This window comes from Oncorhynchus mykiss, chromosome 13 (genome assembly GCF_013265735.2).
Source record: "Oncorhynchus mykiss isolate Arlee chromosome 13, USDA_OmykA_1.1, whole genome shotgun sequence".
In the NCBI taxonomy this organism is placed as follows: Eukaryota; Metazoa; Chordata; class Actinopteri; order Salmoniformes; family Salmonidae; genus Oncorhynchus; species Oncorhynchus mykiss.
In genome coordinates, this window is record NC_048577.1 from 37,202,721 (window position 1) to 37,225,937 (window position 23,217).

At 46.5% G+C, this 23,217-nt stretch overlaps 1 protein-coding gene across 1 annotated transcript in view; it reads right to left on the reverse strand.

Moving 5' to 3' along the window:
• LOC110486262 (inactive phospholipase C-like protein 2) overlaps nt 1-23,217 on the reverse strand; it is a 93,488-nt gene that overhangs the window by 12,094 nt on the left and 58,177 nt on the right. The window contains exons 3-4 of the mRNA XM_021557715.2: nt 16,001-16,204; nt 13,139-13,214 (exon numbers count right to left, since the gene is read on the reverse strand). Of these exons, the coding sequence (XP_021413390.2) occupies nt 13,139-13,214; nt 16,001-16,204 (280 nt within the window). The remainder of the gene's footprint in view (nt 1-13,138; nt 13,215-16,000; nt 16,205-23,217) is intronic.

A 23,217-nucleotide genomic window follows, 5' to 3' on the forward strand; every position in this document is an offset into this window, starting at 1 on the left:
TCTACCCATCTCTCTCTCTCGCCTGGCTTACTCTACTGCCCGTTCTTTCAAAGTGATAATAATCACTGTTGTTATATTAAGCTGTTTGGTTCCCATTTATTTGAGGATTGAATATTTTTGTACTGTGTTTCCACGAGCTGTCAGTGAAATGAATCAGTGAGATATCATATCCTGAACCTCAACCCATTCATTTATCTCCTTTATATTCACAACAAAACCAGAAGTAAAGGTGTCAGACTCAGTTCTTAAAAGGGGAGATCTGCAGTTGCTACATCCATTGATGACCTTATGAATTTATATATATTTATATACCTTTTCCTTCTTGAAGAATATACCATATAAATGAGCTTAGTTCAACTGTCAAATCCAATCAGAACCCAAAACATAAGCTTGTTTTACCAATGTTTGTAAACATTATACATGTAAACAAATTCTGTACAGCCTCAAAACTTGCTTAAAAATATGTTTTTTATATATTAGATGGTCAGTCCTTGCATCCATAGCTCTGTCTATAAGAGTGTTTACATTTTTCTCCAGGCCCATCCCTCAGCTTGAGGAACCTTGTGGCACACAGCCTCTCGGACCATTTCATTTTTCAATTGTCCTGTTCCCCTCCTGTGGGACACTTGTCCTGTTCCCCTCCAGTGGGACACTTGTCCTGTTCCCCTCTACTGGGACACTTGTCCTGTTCCCCTCCAGTGGCACACTTGTCCTGTTCCCCTCCAGTGGGACACTTGTCCTGTTCCCCTCCAGTGGGACACTTGTCCTGTTCCCCTCCTGTGGCACACTTGTCCTGTTCCCCTCCTGTGGGACACTTGTCCTGTTCCCCTCCAGTGGGACACTTGTCCTGTTCCCCTCCTGTGGCACACTTGTCCTGTTCCCCTCCAGTGGGACACTTGTCCTGTTCCCCTCCAGTGGGACACTTGTCCTGTTCCCCTCCAGTGGGACACTTGTCCTGTTCCCCTCCGGTGGGACACTTGTCCTGTTCCCCTCCGGTGGGACACTTGTCCTGTTCCCCTCCAGTGGCACACTTGTCCTGTTCCCCTCCGGTGGGACACTTGTCCTGTTCCCCTCCGGTGGGACACTTGTCCTGTTCCCCTCCGGTGGGACACTTGTCCTGTTCCCCTCCGGTGGAACACTTGTCCTGTTCCCCTCCAGTGGGACACTTGTCCTGTTCCCCTCCAGTGGGACACTTGTCCTGTTCCCCTCCTGTGGCACACTTGTCCTGTTCCCCTCCAGTGGCACACTTGTCCTGTTCCCCTCCAGTGGGACACTTGTCCTGTTCCCCTCCTGTGGCACACTTGTCCTGTTCCCCTCCTGTGGCACACTTGTCCTGTTACCCTCCAGTGGGACACTTGTCCTGTTCCCCTCCGGTGGCACACTTGTCCTGTGTTCCTCCGGTGGCACACTTGTCCTGTTCCCCTCCTGTGGGACACTTGTCCTGTGTTCCTCCGGTGGCACACTTGTTGTTTCTAACTGTCACTTCAAGTAATGAGCCCCTATGGCATACTCTACTCTATCACAGCTGAGTCTCACGCTCTGCTTCTTGTGTGAAGAGAGAGGGAGAGAGTGACAGGCGTGTCAGTGCTGGGATGTGCTCAGAGAGAGACAGGCGTGTCAGTGCTGGGATGTGCTCAGAGAGAGACAGGCGTGTCAGTGCTGGGATGTGCTCAGAGAGAGACAGGCGTGTCAGTGCTGGGATGTGCTCAGAGAGAGACCGACGGGATCAGGGGCAACAAAATGTCCACGCAATCTTCTCTCTGAATGCTCCTACACACACAGACCTATGCTCCATATACACATAGGTAAAGGTGGATACCCAGTCAATTGTACAACTGAATGCATTCAACTGAAATGTATTCCACATTTAACCCAACCCCTCTGAATGAGAGAGGTGTGGGGAGCTGCCATAGTCAACATCCACGTCTTTGGCGCCCAGGGCCTTGCTCACGGACAGAAGGACAGATTTTTACCTTGTTGGCTTGGGGATTCGATCCAGCAACCTTTTGGTTACTGGCCCAAAACTCTAACCACTAGGCTACCTGCCGCCCCAGGCGGGGAGAGAAACAGGGGGAGAGATAAGAGTGAGTAGTAAAATAGAGCAAAAGAGGAGTGAGAAAACGGGACTAACGAGAGAAATGAACAGAATGGAAAAAAAGGCAGGAGAGAGAGAGAGAGAGAGAGAGAGAGAGAGAGAGAGAGAGAGAGAGAGAGAGAAATCAAAAAAGAGAGGCTCCGAGCCGAGCTTCATTTATTTATTATGAGTGATGTGCTGCGAGGGAGGGAGCAGCCAACGCCGGATTTCATCACAGGACACCGCAGAGAATGGGATTTTCTCTGTCCGGAACGGCGGCATTGACTATGTAAAGACAGGGGTCTCTTTATCGCCTGCATTTCCATGGTAATGGGATCCATGGTGAGAGGCTGCTAACCATACCAACGCAGCCAGAGGCGGCGGAGAATCTCACCAAGGGACAGAGAGGGGGAAGGGAGGAAGGAATATCAATAAATAAACATAGCCATGTCCATGCAGGCTGTGCCTCCTACCTCCTCCCTCCATCAGTCCTCCTGCCCTATACCCACGCTAGCTAACAGCAGTCTACTGCTGCTGTCTCTCTGGTGCCAGGGCTGGAAAACCCCATTAAAACGGGTGATATGAACTCCGTGGTTCTCTTAAACATGATCGCAGGATTTGAATAAGCAATTTTAGGGGTATATACATGACGTGCATGTTATGAAAAGCACCACGTATGCACGTATACACACACACACACACACACACACACACACACACACACACACACACACACACACACACACACACACACACACACACACACACACACCTGTGCACACAGCCACAGGTAGCATCTGTGTGCCAGAACGTATGTCACAGATGCCTGAGTGGTCGTTCATTAGTGCGGCCGGTGTTGTGGTGAGCCATCAATACAACCCAGGGGGGTTCGTTAGGCAGGCACCTCTGTAGGTGCATGCAGAGAGGAGTTAGCGGGGACATCTGGTCGCCTCACGTCCCGCCTCTCTCTCGCTCTCTCACTCTCTCTCCCCTCATCAACACATCAGCGCCACTTCCCAAATTAAAGTGATTAGAAGCAATAATGGCTGGGCATAATGATCACAGAGGGGGTGGAGGAAGGAGGACAGAGGACAGAGCCATTCAAACAGAGTGCTGTTTTCTCTGCCACATATATTTCAAACGGATGTGTGTGTGTGTGTGTGTGTGTGTGTGTGTGTGTGTGTGTTTGTGTTTACGTATGTGTTGATGGAGGGGACTGTCATCAGTGATCAAAGCTTGATCAATTACAAGCGGCACGATGACACACGTGTCCCACTGTGACGGCACCATGCTGACATGTACCTCAAATAACCAGTGTAGGCGTCAGCTGCAATCAGACATCATGGTAGACAACACACCTAAAAAAAAACTTTCTGTCCATCACTGCCAGCTTATCTGGGTTGTAATGTCCCCCTTTTATGGTTTCTCACCCAGCAACTAAATGCTAATTATACCTTTTGCTATCAAAATCTATTATAGGACATAAACCTTCTATTCCATGTGAATGTGCCTCTCCCACCCCCTCTCTCTCTCTCTGCATATCCCCATCTCTTTAGGCTCTTAACATGTAAAGTGTCTATGTTGACTATCACACAGTCCTGAGCTGACCTCTGCATGTCCTCTGAATAACTTAGTGAACATAGATGGTTAGGATATCAACCTACAGTGGCTAAATGGATTCCTATTGGGGCCCGTCGGTCAACATGTAACCCGTTTGGACTGTGGGTTCAGGGGGCCATAATAGACTATAGTCCCAACTTCAAACAAGTTATCCTTATTAAAGCCAGGGGAACACACACTGAGACCTGCATTTACATTGAGAGCTGTCAGAGTATGATAACCTGCCTCCCCACCCTCTGCAGGCTGGCAGGGCCTAAGGCCCTAATTCAGTGGGCAGATAGCTAGGAGATGAGTTCCACACGGACACACAAAGCTTCAGGGCATCAGCCGTTTGAAATGGAAGACGGCACCGCTGTCGCCCAGCTGGTGGACAGAGGGAGAGAGGGAGGGAGAATGAGAGAGAGAGGGTTGGGCTGGGAGGGACGAAGGGAGAGAGGGAGGGAGAATGAGAGAGAGAGAGGGTTGGGCTGGGAGGGACGAAGGGAGAGAGAATGAGAGAGAGAGAGGGAGGGAGAAAGAGAGAGAGAGGATTGGGCTGGGAGGGATGAAGGGAGAGAGGGAGGGAGAATGAGAGAGAGGGTTGGGCTGGGAGGGACGAAGGGAGAGAGGGAGGGAGAATGAGAGAGAGAGAGAGGGTTGGGCTGGGAGGGACGAAGGGAGAGAGGGAGGGAGAATGAGAGAGAGAGGGTTGGGCTGGGAGGGACGAAGGGAGAGAGGGAGGGAGAATGAGAGAGAGAGAGGGTTGGGCTGGGAGGGACAGAGGGAGAGAGGGAGGGAGAATGAGATAGAGAGAGGGTTGGGCTGGGAGGGACGAAGGGAGAGAGGGAGGGAGAATGAGAGAGAGAGAGGGTTGGGCTGGGAGGGACAGAGGGAGAGAGGGAGGGAGAATGAGAGAGAGAGGGGGTTGGGCTGGGAGGGACGAAGGGAGAGAGAGAAAGAGAGAGAGAGGGTTGGGCTGGGAGGGACGAAGGGAGAGAGGGAGGGAGAATGAGAGAGAGAGAGAGGGTTGGGCTGGGAGGGACAGAGGGAGAGAGGGAGGGAGAATGAGAGAGAGAGGGGGTTGGGCTGGGAGGGACGAAGGGAGAGAGAGAAAGAGAGAGAGAGGGTTGGGCTGGGAGGGACGAAGGGAGAGAGGGAGGGAGAATGAGAGAGAGAGAGGGTTGGGCTGGGAGGGACGAAGGGAGAGAGGGAGGGAGAATGAGAGAGAGAGAGGGTTGGGCTGGGAGGGACAGAGGGAGAGAGGGAGGGAGAATGAGATAGAGAGAGGGTTGGGCTGGGAGGGACGAAGGGAGAGAGGGAGGGAGAATGAGAGAGAGAGAGAGGGTTGGGCTGGGAGGGACAGAGGGAGAGAGGGAGGGAGAATGAGAGAGAGAGAGGGTTGGGCTGGGAGGGACGAAGGGAGAGAGAGAAAGAGAGAGAGATAGGTAATGGCGCAAGGGTTGATGGCTAAATTGTGCCACACTGTGTTTATCACTAAACACACTCATCAATCTCTAAATGGACTGGAAACATTGACTCATTGCCTAACATCGAATTCCTTTCGATCCTTCGTCATTGGTTAACTGGCTGAACCCCTGCGATTGTCACTGACCAAAATCACAGGATGCATCCTGATCTGCAGTCGGAGGGGAATCTTTGGTTCTGTCTTGAATAACTGGCTGATTTCAAAATAGCTGTCTGATCTGGCCATGCAGTCAAGCGGCTCTCTCCTCCCTGACTGGTTCTGGTGGTTGGCCTTTATTTTTGATTGGCTGGCAAACGGACATATTTATGTGTGGGCTGGCTGGTTGACCTCTGCCCTCCAGAGTTCCACACTACAGCAGAGACTCAATGAGGCATCCACACAGTCGCTAGGGGCCCTCCCTACTTCCTGTCCTGGCCGCTTTATTAAAACCATACATACACGTTGACGCACACACGCACGCACCCACAGACACACACACATGCACACGCACTGAATGAGCCAACCATCCCTCTTCTAGTTTTCCCCATCGTTGGTTTTATTACCGGTGGTGTAGCAGTGCTCCCCATGCCCAGGTGCCTTATGGGTAAACAGCGGTGTGCTGTCGTCTCTCCGTGGGGCTGCTGAGAGCCCAGCCATGTGTGTCACAGCTGCTTCAGCTTCCTGTGTTTGTAGTTCCTTCGCCACACACTTTTTATATTTTCCATTTCATTTTGTTCCGCCTGGCCAAGCAATACCAAAACAGCGCCCTTGTCAGAAAGCATGGGCTGTGATGCAGAGGCATGGGAGAAGTTAAGTCTCAGAAATCTGTGTGAATCCAGCAGAGAGGTGGGGGAGAGGGGAGGGATGGCTGCAGGACATGTCTTTTTACGACTGGGCTGGGTGAAGGGTGGGGTGGAGGAGGGTGAGGGAGGGAGGGAGCTGGATGTTAGAGAAAGTGTTTGGCATGAGGCTGAGGGCCCCTAGGGCTTCTTTTTTCTCCAGTTCCCCCACCCCCAATGTTTTCTTATTATATTATTATATTACACAACCAACCCTTTGACATCCCACTACTGACACCAACACACAGCTGTGTGACTGTATAGCTGTGTAGTTACTGGTGGGGTTTCAGCCATGCTTAGCCCAGGGCTTCTTATGGGGCTGTTCTATGGAGGAGCGGGGGAGTGCATTCTGATTCAAGCCCAGCTTTCATGCTCCATCCCTGGGTAATAGGGAAGCACGACACTGGCACAGGGACATGGTGCTGCCCACATGGAGGTGGCTGGGCATGGGCATGAGCCTGTTACTGTGAGACTGAGGGGAGGCCTGTGGGGTGCAGGCTAATCTCATCAGATTTGGCACACTGGGTGGACATGTGCAAGCCTGTCCAGTGGCTTCAGTGTCTGATGAATTCCCCCAACCATCTCAGTATCACTCTTAAACACACACACTCTCCCTGTCTCTCTCTCTCTCACTCACACACTCACACACACACACACACACACACACACACACACACACACACACACACACACACACACACACACATTTTAGGGGACCTAAAATCCTATTTTCCCTAACCTGTAACCCTAATCAAAACATAACTCCTAACCTTAACCACTAAACCCTTAACCTAATTCTAAACCTAAGACTAAACCTGTCTCTGTCTGGTTCTGTTAACATGTAGATGTTTTTCATTCCATCCACAATTCATTCAGTTCATTATATATACAGTGCCTTCAGAAAGAATTCAAACCCCTTGACTTATTCCCAGATTTTGTTGTGTTACAGCCTGAATAGAAAATGTATGAAATGTATATTTTTGCTTACCCATATCCACACAATACCCCATAATGGCAAAATGAAAATATGTTTTTAGAATTTTTTTGCACATTTATTGAAAATGAAATAGAGAAATATCTAATTCACATACGTATTCACACACCTGAGTCAACACATGTCAGACTCACCTTTGGGAGCGATTACAGCTGTGAGTCTTTCTGGGTAAGTCTCTAAGAGCTTTGCACACCTGGATTGTACAATATTTGCACATTATATATATTTTTAAATTATTCAAGCTCTGTCAAGTTGCTTGTTGATCATTCATTGTTACACACCCATTATCAAGTCTTGCCATAGATTTTCATGCCGATTTAAGTCAAAACTTTAACTAGGCCACTTAGAAACATTCAATGGTGTCCTGGTACTCAACTCCAGTGTATATTTGGCCTTGTATTTTAGATTATTGTACTGCTGAAAGGTGAATTTGTCTCCCAGTGTGTCACGCCCTGACCTTAGAGCTTTTAATGTCTCTATTTTGGTTTGGTCAGGGTGTGATTTGGGTGGGCATTCTATGCGCTTTATTTCTATGTTTTGTGTTTCTATGTTTTGGCCGGGTATGGTTCTCAATCAGGGACAGCTGTCCATCGTTGTCTTTTGATAAGGAATCATACTTAGGCAGCCTGTTTTGCCACCTTAGGTTGTGGGATGTTTTTTTGTTAGCTCTGTGTAGCCTTCAGAACGTGACATTCGTTGTTCTTTTGTTGTTTTGTTTAGTGTTCAGTTGTAATAAAAGTATGAACACTTCCCACGCTGCACCTTGGTCCACTTCTTCCGACGAGCGTTACACAGTGTCTGTTGGAAAGCAGTTTTTCCTCTAGGATTTTGCCTGTGCTTTGCCTGTGCTATTCCGTTTCTTTTTATCCTAAAAAACTCACTAGTCCTTGCCGATGACAAGCATACCCCTAACATGATGCTGCCACCACCATGCTTGAAAATATGAAGGTGGTACTCAGTGAAGTGTTGTGTTGGATTTGCCCCAAACATAACACTTTGTATTCAGGACATAAAGTGAATTTCTTTTCCACTTTTTTTGCAGTATTACTTTAGTGTCTTATTACAAATAGGATGCAAGTTTTGAATAATTTTACTCTGTACAGGCTTCCTCCTTTTCACACTGTCATTTAGGTTAGTATTGTGGAGTAACTACAATGTTGTTGATCCATACTCAGTTTTCTCCTATCACATCCATTAAACTCTGTAACTGTTTTAAAGTCACCATTGGCCTCATGGTGAAATCCCTGAGTGGTTTCCTTCCTCTCCGGCAACTGAGTTAGGAAGGTCGCCTGTATTTTAGTAGTGACTGCGTGTATTGATACACCATTCAAAGTGTAATTAATAACTTCACCATGCTCAAAGGGATAGTTAATGTCAGCTTTTTTCATCTCCTAATAGGTTCCCTTCTTTGTGAGGCATTAGAAAACCTCCCTGGTCTTTGTGGTTGAATCTGTGTTTGAAATTCACTGCTCGACTGAGGGACCTTACAGATAATTGTATGTGTGGGACACAGAGCTGAAGTAGTCATTCATAAATCATGCTAAACACTATTATTATAAAACTTATTATGTGACTTGTTAAGCACGTTTTTTAGCCCTGAACTTATTTAGACTTGTCATAACAAAAGGGTTGAATACTTATTGACTCTAGACATTTCAGGTTTTAATTTGTAATCTATTTGTAAAAATGTCTAAAAACATAATTCCACTTTGACATTATGGGGTATTGTGTGTAGGCTAGTAACACCACTTCTCAATAGAATTAATTTTGAATTTGTTGTAACACAACAAAATGTGGAAAAAGTCAAAGGGTGTGAATAAATATATACTGTACACTCCCCTACGTATTTATTTGGCCAGTGAAGCTAAAGCGTTTAATTTGGCTCTATACCCGAACAATTTGGTATTATATGTACTATAGTACATATATGTTTTCATACATATCTGTTTCACCATTTAGAAATGAATGCACTTCATGTATCTAGTCATAAATACTTGGACAAATTCACTTAGTGTTTTCAGTTTAGTCAACACGTTTGCATTTGGTCTCATATTCTTAGCACACGATGACTACATCAAGCTTGTGACTACAAAGTAGTTGGGTGCATTTGCTGTTTGTTTTGGTTGTGTTTCAGATTATGTTGTGCCCAATAGAAATGAATGGTAAATGATGTATTGTGTTATTTTGGAGTCACTTTTAATTGTAAATAAGAACAGAATATATTTCTAAACACTTCTACATTCATGAGGATGCTACCATGATTACAGATAACTCTGAATGAATCGTGAATAACGATGAGTGAGAAAGTTACAGTGTCAAAGATCATACCCCCAAGACAGGCGAGCCTCTCACCATTACCAGGGGGTGATATTTATGCCTCTGTAACAAAGCTGGAGTCTTTGACAATTTGTTGGGCCTTCCTCTAACACAACCTGGTATTGAGGTCCTGGATGGCAGGGAGCTCGACCCCAGTGGCGTACTGGGCCGTACTCACCACCCTCTGTAGCGCCTTGCAGTTGCCGTACCAAGCGGTGATGCAGCCAGTCAAGATGGTCTCAGTGGTGCAGCTGTAGAACTTTCGGAGGATCTGAGGGCCCATGTCAAATCTTTTCAGCCTCCCGAGGGGGAAGGGAAGTTGTAGTGCCCTCTTAAAACTGTGTTGGTGTGTGTGAACCATGTTAATTACTTAGTGATGCAGAGGAACTTGAAACTCTCGACCTGCTCCACTACAGCCCCATCGATGTGGATGGGTACGTGCTCGCCCCTCCGTTTCCTGTAGTCCTCGATCAGCTCCTTTGTTTCGCTGACGTTGAGGGAGAGGTTGTTGTCCTGGCATCACACTGCCAGGTCTCTGACCTCCTCCCTACAGGCTGCTTCACTGTCCAAATAAAAACGTTAGGAGGTGTACACGTGTGCTGGTTTACGTGCATCTGTTTAATATCCATGGGCTTAGCAGTGCAGATGTACTATCTGTGTTATGTCTCGCCTTCAGAGGCGGGCAGGCACAAATACTGTAGGTAAACAAACATAATGAGGATAAATCAGGAATCCTGATGCATCTTCATCTCATCTTCTCTGCCATTTAGAAGCGCTGTCTGTCTGCAGCCATCTGTCTGTCTGCAGCCATCTGTCTGTCTGCAGCCATCTGTCTGTCTGCAGCCATCTGTCTGTCTGCAGCCGCTCAGTACTGCAGTGGGGGGCAAACTGCAATTACAGCCCCGCGCAGAGGATGGCGAGCCAGGAGAAAGACAATCATTGGCCCCCTAATTTGGAGCCATTTTGTACTTAAAAGATCTCATTATAGTCAATTACAACCACGCACCAAAAGCCTTAGTCACCGCTATCGTCCACAAGCCATTTAAAAAAAAAAAACAGTATTGACGATTCCCTGCTTCCATTCTCTCCCTCATCCTATCTTTCTATCTATTACTGTCCTTCCTGTCCTCTTTATTCACTGAGTTTATTCACTCCTCTTGTTCCATTCAATGCCGTCTTGCTCGGTGAGTGAATGCACTGACGTGTTAACCACCCAGGGCTGAGTCCCTGAAGATACATGGTAAATTACTGGATGGCTACAGCAATAGCAATGACAGTGACTATGATGAAATCCCCACAGGTACAGTTGAAGTCAGAAGTTTACATCCACTTAGGTTGGAGTCATTAAAACTGATTTTTCAACCACTCCACTGTCACGTTCTGACCTTTATTTCTGTTTTGTATTTATTTAGTATGGTCAGGGCGTGAGTTGGGTGGGCAGTCTATGTTTGTTTTTCTATGTTTTGGGGCAGTTCTATGTTTTCGGCCTAGTATGGTTCTCAATCAGAGGCAGGTGTCATTAGTTGTCTCTGATTGAGAATCATACTTAGGTAGCCTGGGTTGCACTGTTTGTTTGTGGGTGATTGTCTATGTTGATGGCTTGTTTCAGCACAGGTCTCATTTTGTAGCTTCACGGTCGAATTTGGTTTATTGTTTTTGTTACTCGTTTGTATAGTGTTCAGTCTTTCTTGATTAAAGATTTGCCATGGACACTTACCACGCCGCGTATTGGTCCTCAGATCCATCTCGTCTCTCCTCTTCAGATGAAGAGGAGGACGGCCGTGACATCCACAAATGTCTTGTTAACAAACTACAGTTTTGGCAAGTCGGTTAGGACATCTACTTTGTGCATGACACAAGTCATTTTTCCAACAATTGTTTACAGACAGAGTATTTCACTTATAATTTACTGTATCACAATTCCAGTGGGTCAGAAGTTTGCATACACTAAGTTGACCCTTAAATCAGCTTGGAAAATTCCAGAAAATTATGTCATGGCTTTAGAAGCTTCTGATAGGATTATTGACATCATTTGAGTCAATTGGAGGTGTACTTGTAGATGTAAGGCCTACCTTCAAACTCGGTGCCTCTTTGCTTGACATCATGGGAAAATCAAAAGAAATCAGCCAAGACCCCAGGAAAAAAATTGTAGACCTCCACAAGTCTGGTTTATCTTTGGGAGCAATTTCCAAATGCCTGGAGGTACCATGTTCATCTGTATAAACAATAGTACGCAAGTATAAAGACCATGGGACCACGCAGCCATCATACTGCTCAGGAAGAAGATGCGTTCTGTCTCCTAGAGATTAACGTACTTTGGTGTGAAAAGTGCAAATCAATCCCAGAACAACAGCAAAGGACCTTGTGAAGATGCTGGAAGAAACAGGTACAAAAGTATCTATATCCACAGTAAAACGAATCCTATATTGACATAACCTGAAAGGCCGCTCAGCAAGGAAGAAGCCACTGCTCCAAAACAGCCATAAAAAAGATTTGCAACTGCACATGAGGACTCATAATTTTTGGAGAAATGTCCTTTGGTCTGATGAAACAAAAATAGAACTGTTTGGCCATAATGACCATCATTATATTTGGAGGAAAAAGGGGGAGGCTTGCAAGCCGAAGAACACCATCCCAACCGTGAAGCACAGGGGTGTCAGCATCATGTTGTGGGGGTGCTTTGCTGCAGGAGGGACTGGTGCACTTCACAAAATAAATGGCATCATGATGATGGAAATTTTTTATGTGGATATAGTGAAGCAACATCTCAAGACATCAGTAAAGGGAAGTTAAAGCTTGGTCGCAAATGGGTCTTCCAAATGGACAATGACACCAAGCATACTTCCAAAGTTGTGACAACAAAATCAAGATATTGGAGTGGCCATCACAAAACCCTGACCTCAATCCAATAGAAAATGTGTGGGCAGAACTGAAAAAGTGTGTGTGAGCAAGGAGGCCTACAAACCTGACTCAGTTACACCAGCTCTGTCAAGAGGAATGGGCCAAAATTCACCCAACTTATTGTGGGAAGCTTACGGAAGGCTACCCGAAACATTTGACCCAAGTTAAAAAATTTAAAGGCAATGCTACCAAATACTAATTGAGTGTATGTTAACTTCTGACCCACTGGGAGTGTGATAAAAGAAATAAAAGCTGAAATAAATCATTCTCTCTACTATTATTCTAACATTTCACATTCTTCAAATAAAGTGGTGATCCTAACTGACCTAAGACAGGGAATTTTTACTCTGATTAAATGTCAGGAATTGTGAAAAAATGACTGAAAAATGAATTTTGAAAAACTGATTCCACTGCTGTGCCTATGAAGCTAAGCAGGGTTGGTCCGTTCCCTGAATGAGAGACCATATGCTGCTGGAAGTGGTGTTATATAATATCTCATTGCCTTGTGTAGGGTGCTGTCTTTCAGATGGGATGTTAAAATGGGTGTCCTAACTCTCTGTGGTCACTAAAGCTCCCATGGCACTTATTGTAAGAGTAGGGGTGTTAACCCCAGTGTCCTGGCTAAATTCCCATCTGGCCCTCATACCATCATGGTCACCTAATCATCTCCAGCTTGCAATTGGCTCATTCACCCCCCTTCCTCTCCCCTGTAACTATTCCCCAGGTCATTGCTGTAAATGAGAATGTTTTCTCAGTCAATTTACCTGGTAAAAAAATGTAATAGAAAGACTGATCAGCGACCAGTTTGGGATGGGAGTGTCTGGGTTTGTTGAAGCTACTGACCCGTGGCATAGACTGGTCCGAGATCTGTTTGTGCTGTCTTGCCGACCTTAGGAGACAGCACTTTACCAGGCTATGTCACTGATAAAGTGAATACTACAAAGCCTTACCTGCCCGTTGTGCTTGTGTGAGCTTGGAGTAGACCACGTCAGCTGACTCGATCAGCGTCCGGCTTGTCTGAATCATCTATAGAGAAATAAACGGGACAAGATTACGCAAAAGGAAGTGAGGTCGTACAGCATCAAGCAATTTCTGTGTCGCAGGGGGACTTCTTATGCCATGAGTCCTACTGTAGACAAGGCTAAACAGGACAATGGAAACAAAACCTCTTAGTAAAGAATAACACAGAATTATCATTGAATGTACGCATAGCCAAACATGGGGGAATACCCTAGGAATAATGAATAACAAAGTCTAAAGGGAAATTCTTCTCAGAGACATTCAATGGAAGAGAAAGAGGGTATGTCAACATTTCACAAAGCCCTTGGATCATTCGCTCTTATAAACTTTTTTCTCCCTTTGCAATTGCCAGACCCTGGGAATCACACACACACAGAGACAGACAAGACAAAACACACACACACACAGTTCACACACACACACACACACACACACACACACACACACACACACACACACACACACACACACACACACACGGCGAGTCCTGATCATGTGGTGACACAGTAGAGGACAGGAGGTGAGAACAGTCTGGGTGCATCCTAAATGACACCCTGTTCCATATTTAGTGCACTACTTTAGACCAGAGCCCATAGGGTTCTGGCCAAAAGTAGTGCACTACATAGGGAATAGGGTGCCATGTTGTGATGCAGCCCCCGTCTGGTCCCCTACCTGTGTTCCTGGAAGCATTGAGCCAGCCTTACAGCTTTAGCCCAGTTCCAATCCCCAACCCTGTGACCTGAACTGAAAACCTTCTGCTTTTACAGCCTCTCTCCCTCCCATAGACAGCGAGAAGCAGCTGGCCTGACCCAGCAGCAGGAGAACGCTAATGAAGTTTCACACTTTAGTTAAGAGCACAGAGACAAGAAGCAGGCCACTGTGTGTGGGCTGGTACAGGGCCACTGGCTCTGGGATCATATTGGTCAGCAGACAGGACAGGGGGCTGGCTCCCATTGGCTCAGGCTGAGCTGGGTCTCTCTGGCCTGGCCTCAAGGGCGCTGACCACAGAGTTCCAATCTGCTGATGCTCAGTTCACTCCTAGGTTACGGCGCCTGCGTCCAACCAGCCCACATGAGGACAACCATTAATGTCTTAATGGCTAGGGCTGGTACACACACACACACACACACGCACACGCACACGCACACAAACGGATACACACACACCCGCAAACACTGGAGCCTCTGTTTTTGAGAGTGGGGCGTGTGCCAATGGACTAATCTTTGGAAGCACACAGTAACACTCAGCTGACTGACCCTGTGCTCAGGACAGGCAGCCTCTGTCTCAGACACACTCAGCCTCACTGTAGATTCATCTCCTCAGCTGTCGGGACTCTGCTAGCTAACGCTGGGAGGCTGGGAGCACAGGAATGTTGCAATGGAACAGCATTGGAATTATTTTTAGGCCCTTCATTTAGGCTCTTCATTAAAGCCCTTCACATGTGAATGTAATGTACCGGGGCCATAAGAGGTACTCAAAGACAAGCCCAGGGAGAAAGCTGATTAAACTACAAAGCTATTTAGAGCCTCAGCTAAGGGACTTATATGAGGTTGTTGCACTCTAGGTGTCGGCAATAGGAGTGACTGGGATATGAATGGTAATGTCATGTAGCTACAACACCACAACAGTTCCTCTCTGATGACTCAGTTCAATAGGTCAAACCAATCTCCATCAGGGAGGTGGAATAGTGGGGCGTTGACTTGCTCTGAGCGCTGGGGGGGAACTTTAACCACCCCTGTGTTGGCCTGCACCAGCAGGTGCCTGGTGAATAATGAATAAGCTGGTTGTCATCACAGATCAGACAGCAGCCAGGATGAAGAGTGACGGCTTGGGGAGACACAGGGCATGATGGGATGCCGCGCGGAAACGCAGCAGGGTGAACCGCTCCGGGATGAGTTAGCGTTTATCACAGCGCTGCAGTGAGCTATAGGAAATGGTTTGTTCACTCCCTGTGGTGGAGGTCATCTGTGGCATGTTGCCTTGCTGTGTCATAATGTGCTCACAATTTATAACATTTTCCTACACTGATAGTATTATTTCAAGGCATAGTGTGCAACAGACTCTTAAGACTGTATAGTGTCTGTTATAATCTCCACCCGGCACAGCCAGAAGAGGACTGGCCATCCCACATATGCTCTCTCTAATTCTCTCTTTCTTTCTCTCTCTCGGAGGACCTGAGCCCTAGGACCATGCCCCAGGAATACCTGACATGATGACTCCTTGCTGTCCCCAGTCCACCTGACTGTGCTGCTGCTCCAGTTTCAACTGTTCTGCCTTATTATTATTCGACCATGCTGATCATTTATGAACATTTGAACATCTTGGCCATGTTCTGTTATAATCTCCACCCGGCACAGCCAGAAGAGGACTGGCCACCCCACATAGCCTGGTTCCTCTCTAGGTTTCTTCCTAGGTTTTGGCCTTTCTAGGGAGTTTTTCCTAGCCACCGTGCTTCTTCACCTGCATTGCTTGCTGTTTGGGGTTTTAGGCTGGGTTTCTGTACAGCACTTTGAGATATCAGCTGATGTACGAAGGGCTATATAAAATAAATTTGATAGTGCACGAGGGTGTTGTAGCTTGTCACCTTACCAGGTTGTGAAGCGTTTTTCATTCCAGAGCACCTTTTTAGTGAATAACGTTTCCCACGCCTATGAACCGCCAATGAACGTTGCGCTTGCGTCACTCGTTCAGCATTTACCCACAAAACGTATCTCTCTGAGTACAACATAGACCTCAACAGAGTGGTAGCTCTGCAGTGCATGTTATGCCTATGTGGTGCTGCTATAGCGTACCATGTCGTAGGCGTTGAGGACCTTGCGGAGCAGCTCGGGGACGGGCCCTTGGGCCTCCATGGTGGGGTAGGCTTGACTCAGGTCCACGGTCACCCTGAGCGCTCGCTCGCTGTTCATCAGCCACGTGGACACGGTCAGGATACACTGCTTCATGTTGGCCGCCGGCGTCAGACCACACAGCTCCTTGAACGACACCATGGCATTCTGGTAAATAAACAGAGAGGATCATGGATGAGGGTTAGCATCACGGGAATCTGTAAATATTGAAAGAGATTGTAAGATAGCGGACCCAAGGGACAATTCAAACACAGAGAGGATGGTTTATTGATTCCAAGAGGATCATGGGACAAGTTCACCGTTATTACTACATTGCCCACAGCAACTTAAAAAACAATAATCATTGTGACCAAAATGTCCCACAAGATCGTACTCTGCACATGAGATAAATGTGGTCGACCGTATCCTGATACTCTTCTCAGGCCAGAGAGAACCTCGGGAGAGGAAGAACGGTCCTGATTACATTTGTGTTCATTAGTGAACCGAGCGTTTCCCATGACATCACAGCCTGCTCGTTCAGTGGTGCAACGCGGCCCAGGAGCCTCCACCTCAGGCTGCCTGGCCCTGGTTCTGGCCCTGCCACAACGCCTGCCTCTCTGCCTGCACCTCCAGCCCTACGTGGCTGTTCACATCACAGCCCAGCATTGCTCCCTCCAGCATGGGAACCTGAGCCCTGATTCGGGCCCACTGGGCCATTCACACAGTACATCACCATTCACTGGCCCATCCAAACAGGGGAAGGAAAAAAAGCAATGAGGGATGAAAGAGAGACCAAAATTGGAAAGATAGAGTGAGAAGGGAAGAGAGGGATAGAGAAGGGAGACGGGAGGGAGGGAGAAAGAGAGACAAGTGGGGAAAATCAGTCGTAAGAGAAAGAGGAAAAGCGGGAGAAAAAAAGGGAAAGACAGAATAAAAGAAGGAGGGTGAGAAACAACAGACTGAGGGAGGAAGAGAGTGTGGTGATGGTAGTTTGGAAGTGGTCAACAAACCAGGCAGTGTGGGAACCGGGCTGTGTCCCCCTGCAGGACCTCCGGTCCAGGAGAAAGGCTCTTTTCTCCCCCTGGAGGATGGCTGTCATTTTGTGGGCCGACATAGGCATCTGTATGCACACACAGCCTCAACTAAAGCTATTAACACCCTCCGGCAGAGGAAGCACAGCCAAGGAGAGCGGCTTTTACTGTTGAATGGGAAATGGAGAAGACGTGTATGGGTTTCTCACTGTAGTGTAGGTGTAGATGTGTGTGTGTGCATGTGCCAGTGTGTGTGTGTGTGTGTTCACGGAAGTGTGTGTGTTTGTGTATGCGTGCGTGTGTTTCTTTGTGCCTGTGTGTGTGCGCATAGTACGTTTCTGTGTGTGTCTCTGTATGTTTGTGTGAGTACACGCCCCTGTGTCTGTCTCTGTATGTTTGTGTGAGTACACGCCCCTGTGTCTGTCTCTGTATGTTTGTGTGAGTACACACCCCTGTGTGTGTCTCTGTATGTTTGTGTGAGTACACGCCCCTGTGTGTGTCTATGTATGTTTGTGTGAGTACACGCCCCTGTGTGTGTGTCTGTATGTTTGTGTGAGTACACGCCCCTGTGTCTGTCTCTGTATGTTTGTGTGAGTACACGCCCCTGTGTGTGTCTCTGTATGTTTGTGTGAGTACACGCCCCTGTGGGTGTCTCTGTATGTTTGTGTGAGTACACGCCCCTGTGTGTGTCTCTGTATGTTTGTGTGAGTACACACCCCTGTGTGTGTGGTTGTTGTTGCTCTATACACTCCATACTGTATCCAGACTGCAGGGGCCACAGAACCAAACAGAACAGTTAGCCACTGTCTTTAATTATCCTCATCCCTTCCTCCTCTACCCCTCCAACATTACATTCCCCAAATGAGAACTGCGTGTCTGGTTTCACTGCTGTTTTTGTTCCCCTCTCGCATCCCCCCCCCCCCCCCCTCTCCCCTCTCTCTCTCTCTCGCTCTACTCTCTTTCTCTCGCTCTCCGGACTGCAGTTTGGAGTTGGGAGTGAATGCAGCAGGCCCTTTACTGGAACGCATGCTGCAGGAACAGAGTATGGGGCCGTCTCTCTCTCTCTCTCTCTCTCTCTCTCTCTCTCTCAATTTAATTCAAGGGCTTTATTGGCATGGGAAACATATGTTAACATTGCTAAAGCAAGTGAAGTAGATAATAAACAAAAGTGAACTAAACAAAAACAGTAAACATTACACTCACAGAAATTCCAAAAGACATTTCAAATGTCAGATTATGTCTATATACAGTGTTGTAACAATGTGCAAATAGTTAAGGTACAAAAGGGAAAATAAGTAAACATAAATATGGGTTGTATTTGCAATGATGTTTGTTCTTCACTGGTTGTCTTTTTCTTGTGGCAACAGGTCACAAATCTTGCTGCTTCACCCAGTAGATATGGGAGTTTATCAAAATTGGGTTTGTTTTCGAATTCTTTGTGGATCTGTTTTAATCTGGGGAAAATATGTGTCTCTAACATGGTCATCCATTTTGCAGGAGGTTAGGAAATGCAGCTCAGTTTCCTCTAATTTTGTAGGCAGTGTGCGTATAGCCTGTCTCTTTCTCAATAGCAAGGCTATGCTAACTGAGTCTGTACATAGTCAAAGCTTTCCTTAAATGTGGGTCAGTCACAATGGTCAGGTATTCTGCCACTGTGTACTCTCTGTTTAGGGCCAAATAGCATTCTAGTTTGCTCAGTTTCTTTGTGAAATTCTTTCCAATGTGTCAAGTAATTATCTTTTCGTTTCCTCATGATTTGATTGGGTCTAATTGTGTTGTTGTGCTGGGGCTCTGTGGGTTCTGTTGGTGTTTGTGAAAAGAGCCCCAGGACCAGCTTGCTTAGGGGACTCTTCTCCAGATTAATCTCCTTGTAGGTGATGGCTTTGTTGTGGAAGGTTTGTGAATTGCTTCCTTTTCGGTGGTTATAGAATTTAACGTCTCTTTTCTGGATTTTGATCATTAGCGGATATCGGCCTAATTCTGCTTTTCATGCATTATTTGGTGTTTTATATTGTACATATTGTACATATATTTTCAGAATTCTGCATGCAGTCTCAATTTGGTGTTTGTCCCATCTCTCTCTCTCTCTCTCTCTCTCAAACACACACACACACACACACACACACACACACACACACACACACACACACACACACACACAGTGTATGCGCATACACACACAAACATATCCACGCAAAGGCACACACACACAAAGGAAAGAGAGAGTTAAATCCTAAATAGCCTGAATCGATTTCCTGCCACTCCTACAGAGCCTCTCTGTAACGGCCAGTCTCCTCGCCCACTCTCCTCCTCTCCAATCCCCTGTAAGAGGAACGCACTTCACTCGGTTATTGTTCAGAGTAGATCACCTGGAAAAGTAGTTATTTGAGATGATCAATCACTCTTTGTCAGAGGTCACTGAAGTGTGATAAGGCATTTCTTAATACCATTCCATGCGTATTATGGGGTGTGACTGTAGGCAAAAAATAATAATAATAATGTAATTTATCAAATGCTCTTATCCAGAGTGACTTACAACTGGCCAGAGTGACTTAGAGCTGGCCAGAGTGACTTACAGCTGGCCAGAGTGACTTACAGCTGGCCAGAGTGAATTACAGCTGACCAGAGTGACTTGCAGCTGGCCAGAGTGACTTACAGCTGGCCAGAGTGACTTACAGCTGGCCAGAGTGACTTACAGCTGGCCAGAGTGACTTACAGCTGACCAGAGTGACTTACAGCTGGCCAGAGTGACTTGCAGCTGGCCAGAGTGAATTACAGCTGACCAGAGTGACTTACAGCTGGCCAGAGTGAATTACAGCTGACCAGAGTGACTTACAGCTGGCCAGAGTGAATTACAGCTGACCAGAGTGACTTACAGCTGGCTAGAGTGAATTACAGCTGACCAGAGTGACTTGCAGCTGGCCAGAGTGAATTACAGCTGACCAGAGTGACTTACAGCTGGCCAGAGTGACTTACAGCTGGCCAGAGTGACTTGCAGCTGGCCAGAGTGAATTACAGCTGACCGGAGTGACTTACAGCTGGCCAGAGTGAATTACAGCTGACCAGAGTGACTTGTGTGTGTTTCCGTGTACGGCCAACATTTGAATTAAAAGACTGCACTACACTCCCGAGTGGCGCAGCGGTCCCAGGCTGTGTCACAACCGGCCGTGACCGGGAGTCCCATAGTGCGGCGCACATTTGGCTCAGCATGGTCCGGGTTAGGGGAGGGTTTGGCAGGAGGGGCTTTACTTGGCTCATCGTGCTCTAGCGATTCCTTGTGGCGGGCCGAGCGCCTGCAGGCTGACTTGGGCCGTCAGTTGAACAGTGTTTCTTCCAACACATTGGTGCAGCTGGCTTATGGGTTAAGCGGGTGGGTGTTAAGGAGCACGGTTCCGCGGGTCATGTTTCGGAGGACGCATGACTCGACCTTCGCCTCCCGAACCCGTTGGGGGAGCTGCAGCGATGAGATAAGATCGCAACTGGACATCGTGAAATTGGGAAGAAAAAGGGGGTAAAAGAAAAAGAAAATAAAAAGATTGCACTATACAGTATCAATCTGCATGTATACCTTTACGCATGAATGGGTGTGCTATTGTGGTGCTATTTTGCTGCTATTGTGGTGCTATTTTGCTGCTATTGTGGTGCTATTTTGCTGCTATTGTGGTGCTGTGACAGTGTGTGTTGAGGTTTCTCTCATTACCATCCACCCTCAACACAGGCCTTTGTGAAGAAGACTTGAAGTCTCCTTGAAGTCTCCCTTCTTTACTCTGTCCTGTGTGAGTCAGTGGCTGTGTGTCTCAGGGAAGAGGAGGCTCTTTATTGGAGGCCAGACTACAATGTGTGACGCTGCCAGCTGCCAGCTCTGGTCTCCTCTACAGGTGATAATATCATCCAATGGGATTTGGCTCCCCTCGCCTCTGGGTCCTCCTGCCCCTAGCACCACAACCTCTACCTTCACTTATACGGGTACAGGCAGGGTCCATCTGGGGAGACCATCTACAAGAAAGCATTGATGCCAACCACAGTGTGCTATGCACACCACAGTGTGCTCCATCTCCACATCAGGCCTCTCTTTTCAGTCTATTGAAACGGCTGTTTGCCCGTTTCTATCTCTGTTCCTCTGAGGGAGATGGACATTTTACATCTCCCTTTATGGAACAGGGGCTACTGCGGTGTAGTCTACACAAAGGCTGGCAAAAACACAAGCACACACACACACACACACCTTGTCACCTGCTGTACCAGTTACCTAATCGTAATTGTCTTCTATTTTCCCATCATAATTGTCTATTGATAGGAAAATGAATAGCTCCTGCATGCACACAAAAACGTCACAACTAACATGTCTCGCTTGTGTATCATTTCCATGCTTAGTATAGACCCCCCCCGCCCCTGATTTAATGTGGGGGTGTTAGCTTAGACTGAGTCATTGTCACTGGCCTATTTTGAACATTGTGCAATCCCAACTTCTGACTCACACACAAGCACAGCTTTGAAATATAATGACTGGTGACACTATATTTGGATAGAGCATCTAGAGATGGTGTTTGTAATTACAGACTATCAGTAACATTTCAGCTATCTACTAACCCTACACCTATCTCTAACCCTAACCTTAATCCTTCTCCTAACCCTAAATGTAGTCCTTACCCTAACCCTAAACCCTAACCTCAACCCTTACCCTAATCCTTTTTCTAAACCTCAACCTAAACGTAACCTCAACAAGCAGTTAGTATGCCCATCAGCACGGTATCTAGAGATGGAAAAGCTGGACTATCCAAAATAAAGTGTGACAAAATGATTAGCTGACAGTATCTGTGTCAGGTATCTTGCTTCCATCCCCATCTAACAACTGCATGAGGCTTGTATCGAGTCCCAAAATATGTCCAGCTGAAAACATTTCTCTAAACATAGTATTTACTGGTATAGATTGTATCCGGTCATTTCCCTGCAAATTACCCTCCACTTATCACATATAAGGAAAACTATTCCCCAAAATCACCGTATTAATTTTCCGTCTGGAACACAACAACATCTCATTTTTCTGTAACAGTGCCTGGGTAAACCAGATACACTTTTTGGAAAATAGAGAGTCAAGATCATCTGCATCAATTTCCACAAATGAAAAATGTGTGACAGCATGCCACAGGATCTCTAATCACATCCCCTGCTTAGTTATTGTGGTTCTTGGCTCTTATTTGCCATGTCCTTGGGCCTAGATTGAGGTTGGCTGGCGGGAGAACAGACCCACCTACCACAGCTCTCCAGCGATGCTGGGTTTTAGGCTAAGACAGAACAACAAACAGGTATGGAGGCAGTCCTAAAGGCTCTGAGAGGATTACCAAGTATAGTTCCTGAGATCAGGAATCAATTGTGCTGATATCTGGGGTTGTGATTTGAAAAACAGAGCATCTGGAAGCTGAGAAAGTAGGTAGCTCTATGTACCTGGGTTCATACCGATCACAGACTGAAGATACATAGTGACCTAGTTTCCTTCCTTCGCTAACTAACACAACGTCTAACAATCATACATTTGTTACATGTGTTATTTACTGGTACAACAATAGCTTTTTCAGCGCTTGGAGAGACCGTGTAAAAAATTACTGCCAATAGTCATAATAAGTACTGATCTGAATTTCCCTGAGACCTAGCTATGGGTGTGCATTGCAGCTCTCCTTTATGTAAAACTATCGTCTCAACCCTTGAGAAAACACATTTGCATGAACGCCATTCATAATAAACTATCATTACAGAAATATTCATTAAGAAAAGATCCTTCTTCAGAAAAAAAAAGAGAGCTATTGTCGAGTTGATGCAGCTACAGTACTAAAGCGATAGACGGAAACGGAGGATTCAAACCCTATGACTATGCAGCCTAAGCTACTGCCAGTTTGAAATTATTTGAAATAGGCCTAAATCCCTCACATGAAACAATAAGTGCTCATGAGCTACTGTAGTAAAATAAGGAAATCCAATGAAGAAAGATAGTAGAAATGGAGCTAACAAAGAATAGAGGGAAGACACAAATAGAGAAATGTGTTTTATGATGCTCCGTGTTTTCACATGTTTATACATTTTCCAAGAGCTGTGGCAGTTTGTTTATTAAGGAACCAGGTCCATTCCTCGGGCAAATCGAGTGTTGTTGATGGT